The sequence below is a fragment of the Myotis brandtii genome, unplaced genomic scaffold (assembly GCF_000412655.1).
Source record: "Myotis brandtii unplaced genomic scaffold, ASM41265v1 scaffold2150, whole genome shotgun sequence".
Lineage (NCBI taxonomy): Eukaryota > Metazoa > Chordata > Mammalia > Chiroptera > Vespertilionidae > Myotis > Myotis brandtii.
In genome coordinates this window covers 12,565-20,201 of record NW_005358044.1, presented here as the reverse complement: position 1 = coordinate 20,201, position 7,637 = coordinate 12,565, and the positions used below count along the sequence as shown (strand labels likewise).

Here is a 7,637-nt window from a genome sequence, read left to right as displayed (position 1 = left end):
CTCACCTGCCTGCCTGATCACCCCTAACCACTCACCTGCCTGCCTGATCACCCCTAACCACCTCTGCCTCAGCCCCCACCACTGCAGCTTCATCCAGAATGACGTCCGGAATGGCATCCAGAAGGTCGTTCGGCTGTCGATCTAATTAGCATATGACACTTTTATTATTATAGATTTATTTCTTTTTTACCCTCATCTGAGGATATTTTTTCCATTGATTTTTTAGAGAGAGTGGAAGAGAGAGGGAGAGACAGAGAGAACCATCGATGTGAGAGAAACACATTGGTTGGCTGCCTCCTGCACGCATCTTGATCAGGGCCTGGGCCGGGGAAGAGCCTGCCACCGAGGCACATGGCCTTGACCGGAATCGAACCCGGGACGCTTTTGGTCCGCAGTCCGATGCTCTATCCACTGAGCCACACCGGCCAGGGCTAGGGCATCATCCTTGATTTCAAATGGATTGAGCGAGTCAGCTGAGCTTGGCTCCCGCCGACCCTTGTAACAGCGCGTTGCCGCTTGGTAACAAGCATCCCCAGTCTGCTCCTCACACACCGGCTTCCATGTCGTCTTCCTTGTCACACCCACAGAGGGGGAAGTTCCCACAGCAGGGCTGCAGCCAGGGTTTCCAGAGGGAGTTGAACACGGACAGCTGCTGGGGGGCCGGGGCGAGCGTGCGACGGTGCCCGTGGACGGCATCCTCGATTTTCTGGACCACGGAGTCAAATAACGCCTCGTTGTCCGGGCTGAGAGGTTGGCTCTCGGAGGGGTCCCTCGAGATATCGAAGAGCAGGGGAGGGTCGTGGTAGGTGACGTCTCCCGTACAGGAGCAGATCCCACGGGCATAGCAGGCGCCGGCTCCCGCCGGCGAAAAGTTGGGCGTCACATAATGAACCTTCCACACGGTGCCACCTGGAAAGACGAGACCCATGGGGATGCCGTATTTTTTTTTAAATATATTTTATTGATTTTTTACAGAGAGGACGGGAGAGGGACAGAGAGTTAGAACCATCCATCAGCTGCCTTCTGCACACGCCCTACCGGGGATGTGCCCGCAAACAAGGTACATGCCCTTGACCGGAATCGAACCCGGGACCCTTCAGTCTGCAGGCCAACGCTCTATCCACTGAGCCAAACAGGTTAGGGCAGGGAGGCTATATTTGTGATTGTTTTAGCATTTTGGCGGGGGGGAGGGCACGAATATTCTTTATTAATGTACTCATCCCCCAAATTTACTGAACACCAATTATGTGTAATTTGAGCATTATATTATTACGAGAGGCCCGGTGCACGAATTCGTGCACCAGTGGGGTCCCTCGGCCTGGCCTGTGGGATCAGGCCGAAACCGGCTTTCCGACATCCCCCGAGGGGTCCTGGATTGCGAGAGGGTGCAGGCCAGGCCGAGGGACCCCACCGGTGCACGATTGGGGCCGGGGAGGGACGCGGGAGGTTGGCCAGCCGGGGAGGGTCCGCGGGAGGGCTCCAGGGCATGTCCAGCCCGTCTCGCTCAGTCCCGATCGGCCGGACCCCAGCAGCAAGCTGACCTACTGGTCTGAGCGTCTGCCCCCTGGTGGTCAGTGCACATCATAGCGAGAGTTGAGTAGCCTTAGCATATCATTAGCATATTACGCTTTGATTGGTTGAACGGACAACCGGACACTTAGCATATTCGGCTTTTATTATATAGGATAAGGCCCTATTAAACACAATCTTTTAAATACATCACTTTGCTCAATTTTTTGTTTTTTTCTTTAGTTTAATTTAAATTCTTTATTGTTTAAAGTATTACTTGAGTCTCCTTTTTTCCCTACATTGACCTCTCCCCGGCCACTCCGACCCCCCAACACATGCCCTCACCCCCATACTGTCTGTGTCCATGGGTTACGCTCATATGCATGCAGACAAATCCTTTGGTTGATCTCTTACCCCCTTTTAAAAAATATTTTTTAGTGATTTCATTGAGGAAGGGAGAGGGAGAGAGAGAGAGAGAGAGAGAGAGAGAGAGAGAGAGAGAAACATCAATAATGAGAGAGAATTATTGACAGGCTGCCTCCTGCACGCCACCTACTGGGAATCAAGCCCGCAACCCAGGCATGTGCCCTGACCGGGAATCGAACTGTTTTTTTGGGGGGGGTGTTTTATAATGTATGTTTTTCTTTTTGAAAAACAATATTTTTAAAAGAGGCAGTACCTTAGACGGTTTGGCTCAGTGGACAGAGCATCAGCCCGCAGACTGACATATGTGCCATTTGTCCAATGTTCGATTCCAGTCAAGGGCACCTACCTCAGTTGCAGGCTCGATCCCCAGTCCCAGTTGCGGGGTGCGTGCAGGAGGAAGCCAATCAATCTGTCTCTCTCACATCGATGTTTCTCTCTCTGTGTCTCTCTCCCTCCCTTTCACCCTCTCTGAAAATTAATGGGAAAAAATATATTTGGGTGAGGATTACCCCCCCCCCAAAAAAAAAAATACAGAGGAAGTTAGTGACGGAGGAAGAATAAAGTTCACTCCCTGTTGCTCATTTTTTTTCAATGTTCTTCATTGTGAACATTTGTATTCTCTCTCTCTCTCTCTCTCTCTCTCTCTCTCTCTCTTTTTCTCTCTCTCTTCGCCGATTAAAAGGATTCAGGTTAAGGGAACTGTGGGACAATGTGAAACGTAACAAAGCTCCAATAGAAGGAGTGCCAGAAGAGGCAGAAAAGGAGAGAGGAACAGAGAACGAGTTTGAAGAAATAACGGCGGAAAACTTCCCTGACCTGGTAAAGGAAAAAGGTCACACAAGTGCAGGAGGCACGGAGAACCCCAAAAAAGAAGAACCCAAACAGGCCCAAACATCGCCATGAAAATGCCAAAAAATTGAAGGCAAAGCAAGAATCTTGAAGGCACCCCTAGCCAGTTTAGCTCAGTGGATAGAGCGTCGGCCTGCGGACTCAAGGGTCCCAGGTTCGATTCCGGTCAAGGGCATGTACCTTAGTTGCGGGCACATTCCCAGTGGCGGGGGCCGGGGGGGGGTAGGAGGCAGCTGATGGATGTTTCTCTCTCATCGATGTTTCTGGCTCTCTGTCCCTCTCCCTCCCTCTCTGTGAAAGGTCAACAAAATATATTTTAAAATAAGAAAGAATCTTGAAGGCAGCAGGAGGAAAGCAAGTGGTTACATACAAAGGAGCTCCCATAAGGCTGTCCCCTGACTTCTCATCAGAAATGGTTACATACAAAGGAGCTCCCATAAGGCTGTCCCCTGACTTCTCATCAGAAATGGTTACATACAAAGGAGCTCCCATAAGGCTGTCCCCTGACTTCTCATCAGAAACTCCACAGGCCAGAAGGGAATGGAAGGCAAGGATCTGAGACCAAGATGACTCTATCCAGCAGGGCCATCGTTCAAGATTAAAAGGAGAAAGGACTATGTCGCTGTCACACACCCACGCGTTTCCCGTCTTGGAACTCACAGTCTTTCTGATGCCACCTGACGGTGTGCAGGTACACCCCGCAGTAGTGGAAGAGGAACTCGTGGTTCGAATGGCGTGCCCGGCCCTCCAGCAGCGGCATCAGGTTCTGGCCGTCGATCACTCTGAGGAGGGAGAGGAAAAGGCGGGAGGCGGCGAGGGAGTTTGGGTTTAGTCTCCTGTCTTTTTTAATATAATTTCTTTTTTATTTTTCTTTTTAAATATATTTTATTGATTTTTTTACAGAGAGAGAAGGAAAGGGATAGAGTTAGAAACATCAGTGAGAGAGAAACATTGAGCAGCTGCCTCCTGCACGCCCCCCACTGGGGATGTGCCCACAACCAAGGTACATGCCCTTGACCGGGACTCGAACCCAGGACCCTTTGGTCCACAGGCTGACGCTCTATCCACTGAGCCACACCGGTTAGGGCAAGTCTCCTGTCTTATAAGGGAAGGCAGAAGAGGAGGGGGAGATGGAGGAGGAAGAGAGAGAGGAAGGAGGAGAAGGAAAAGGAGTTGGAGGAGATGGAGGAGGAGGAAGAGGAGGAAGAGATGAAGAAGGAGATGGAGGAGGGAGAGGAAGAGAAGGAGGAGATGAGGAGAAGAAAGCTAAAGTTTCACATTTTTTAATAAAAAATTGTCAATTAATGAATGCATCAATAAGTGGAACAACCATCTCTCTCTCTCTCTCTCTCTCTCTCTCTCTCTTCCTTAAATCATAAAATTAAACCCAGGCCCGGCTGGCATGGCTCAGTGGTTGAGCATGAAGCTATGAACCAGGAGGTCGAGGTTCAATTCCAGGTCAGGGCACATGCCCGGGGTTGTAAGCTCGATCCCCAGTAGGGGGCGTGGAGGAGGCAGCCGATCCATGATTCTCTCTCATCATGGCTGTTTCTATCCCTAAGATCTGTTTGGAGAGAGAGAAGAAAGATGAAACACGCGGACAAGGATGTGCGACACTGGTGTAAAGAATCTATGAACAGCCCTGACCGGTTTGGCTCAGTGGATAGAGCGTCGGCCTGCGGACTGAAGGGTCCCAGGTTCGATTCCGGTCGGGCATATGTGCCTTGGTTGCGGGCACATCCCCGGTGGGGGGTGTGCAGGAGGCAGCTGATCGATGTTTCTCTCATCTATGTTTCTAGCTCTCTGTCCCTCTCCCTTACTCTCTGTAAAAAATAAATAAAATTTTTTTTTAAAAAAAAAGAATAAGAATAGCCCTGGTCAGTGTGGCTCAGTGGTCAGAGCATCGGCCTACACACCATCAGTCGGACATCCTTAGCATTGCTGCTTTGCTTGCCAGTTGTGAGCCCGGCTTCTGGCACACTGACCACCAGGGGGCAGCTCCTGCGTTGAGCATCTGCCCCCTGGTGGTCAGTGCGCGTCATAGCGACCGGTTGTTCTGCCGTTCGGTCGATTTGCATATTAGCCTTTTATTATATAGGAGACCCCCATGCAACTCAAATCTACCTCCACAGATTTGGAGCAAGCCGTGTGGTTTCTTACCTGTCCACGGGCAAAATCCCTCCAGCGACGTAAGACAGCGTTGGGTAGATGTCCATGAGGCTGGTGGGCTCGTCAATGACTCTCCCAGCCTCCAGCGCGGCCGGCCAGCGGAATATTCCGGGGACGCGGATGCCCCCTTCCCATCCGCCCATCCCTTTCCCACCTGGAAGCAAAGAGAGGAGAGGAGACCATGAAAATTCAACTCAACCGTATCATGGGCCGCTCAACAGGAAATGAAACCAAGACGTAAAGTTGGCTTGTTGTATTGACGGCGGCGTGCTCGCCTCAAGGGGAGTGAGATACAAGTGGGCGTGAGCTATACTTCTTGCCTTCAACAAGTGAAATCTCGTCCGGCCAGTGTGGCCCAGTGGTTGAGCGTTGAACCATGAACCAAAAGGTCAAAGGTTGGATTCCCAGTCAGGGCACATGCCCGGGTTGTTGGCTGGATCCCCAGTACCTATCTAATCTAGCTGTCTCTGTATCTATCTATCATCTCTGTACGTGTGTGTGTATCTATGTATCTATCATCTATCTATGTATCAATCTATCATCTACCTGTCTATGTATCTATCATCTATCTTTGTATCAATCTATTATCTATTATCTATGTATTATGTATGTATCTATCATCTATCCATCCACCCATCATCTATCAATCTATCATCTGTCGATCATTTATCTACCTATCTATCATGTATCTATCTATCTATCTATCTATCTATCTATCTATCATCTATCTATCTATCATCTATCTATCTATCTATCTATCATCTATCTATTTATCTCTATAATCTATCTATCTATCTATCTATCATCTATGTATATCTATCTATCATCTATCTATCTATCTATCTATCTATCTATCTATCTATCTATCATCTATCTGTCTTTCTATCTAGTGATTGAGACATGGCATCCATGAAAGAGAAAAATAAAAGAATGAACAGAGAGTAGAAGTACTGAGGAAGAAATCGCTAGGAAATTGTTAAAAATAATAATAACAATATGAGCCCTAACTGGCTCAGTGGATAGAGCGTCGGCCTGCGGACTCAAGGGTCCCGGGTTCGATTCCCGGTCAAGGGCATGTACCTTGGTTGCGGGCACATCGCCAGTGGGGGGTGTGCAGGAGGCAGCTGATCGATGTTTCTCTTCTCTCATCGATGTTTCTAACTCTCTATCCCTCTCCCTTCCTCTCTGTAAAAAATCAATAAAATGTATTTTTTAAAAAAATAATAATAACAATATGAAGTGATATGAAAAAATAGCCAATAGAGTTTCAAAACATAGAATAGAGAACTGAAAAGCATCAATATGTCACCATGTATATTTATATACTGTATACGAGGCCCCAAGAACACTAAGAAATGCAAAAAATTCACTGTTCATAACTCAATCTCACCCTAGTCGGCTTGGCTCAGTGGATAGAGTGTTGGCCTGCGGAATGAAGGGTCCTGGGTTCGATTCCCGGTCAGGGTACATGCCCGGGTTACAGGCTCGATCCCCAGTAGGGGGCATGCAAAGAAGAAGAAGAAGAAGAAGAAGAAGAAGAAGAAGAAGAAGAAGAAGAAGAAGAAGAAGAAGAAGAAGAAGAAGAAGAAGAAGAAGAAGAAGAAGAAGAAGAAGAAGAAGAAGAAGAAGAAGAAGAAGAAGAAGAAGAAGAAGAAGAAGAAGAAGAAGAAGAAGAAGAAGAAGAAGAAGAAGAAGAAGAAGAAGAAGAAGAAGAAGAAGAAGAAGAAGAAGAAGAAGAAGAAGAAGAAGAAGAAGAAGAAGAAGAAGAAGAAGAAGAAGAAGAAGAAGAAGAAGAAGAAGAAGAAGAAGAAGAAGAAGAAGAAGAAGAAGAAGAAGAAGAAGAAGAAGAAGAAGAAGAAGAAGAAGAAGAAGAAGAAGAAGAAGAAGAAGAAGAAGAAAGAGAAATAAACGCCCATGCATCGCGGTGGGAGCAAGCCCAGCCTCACACTCCGAGGCGCCCCAGCCCCTGATCCTCACCTTTGTAGACCCCGTTCCAGCCGCCCAGCTGCACCCCGCGGGCCTGCGCCTCCAGGCTGCCCCCGTGGTCCGAGGTGAAGTACACCAGCGTGTGATTGGCCAGGCCCTCCTGGTCCAGGACCTCCAGGACCTTACCTGCCACAGGTGGAGACAGGAAGCGGTCGGCCCGTCGCCTCTCCGCGGGGACCGGCGCTGTTAATCCTGGGGTCACTGCGATGCGTTAGCTCCACATCACAGCGTGGTCGGATGAGAGTTTATCATGGACTAGAGGCCCGGTGCATGAAATTCGTGCACTGGCGGGGGTTGGGGGGGTGTCCCTCAGGCCGGCCTGCCCCCTCTCCAATCCGGGACCCCTTGGGGGGTGACCGACGGCCGGTTTAGGGATCGGGACTGAAGTGGCAGTCGGACATGCCTCCTACAATCCGGGATCGCTGGCTCCTAACCGCTCACCTGCCTGCCTGCCTGATCGCCCCTAACTGCCCCCCCGCCGCCAGCCTGATCGCTCCGAACCACCTCTGCCTGCCAGCCTGGTTGCCCCCCACTGCCCCCCCTGTTGGCCTGGTGGCTCCCAACTGCCCCTCTCTTCCAGCCTGGTTGCCCCTAACTGCACCCCCCCCCTGCTAAACTGGTCATACCCAACTGCCCCCCCTGCTGGCCTGGTCGCTCCCAACTGCCCCTCTCTGCCAGCCTGGTTGCCCCTAACTGTC

The 7,637-nt window shown here is 49.8% G+C and overlaps 1 protein-coding gene across 1 annotated transcript in view; it reads right to left on the bottom strand.

Moving 5' to 3' along the window:
- Window positions 1–395: 395 nt before the first annotated feature.
- Window positions 396–7,637, bottom strand: part of ARSH (arylsulfatase family, member H) — a 19,197-nt gene continuing 11,955 nt past the window's right edge. The window contains exons 7-10 of the mRNA XM_014539393.1: window positions 6,931–7,065; window positions 4,945–5,107; window positions 3,445–3,566; window positions 396–909 (exon numbers count right to left, since the gene is read on the bottom strand). Of these exons, the coding sequence (XP_014394879.1) occupies window positions 545–909; window positions 3,445–3,566; window positions 4,945–5,107; window positions 6,931–7,065 (785 nt within the window). The 3' untranslated portion in view covers window positions 396–544. The remainder of the gene's footprint in view (window positions 910–3,444; window positions 3,567–4,944; window positions 5,108–6,930; window positions 7,066–7,637) is intronic.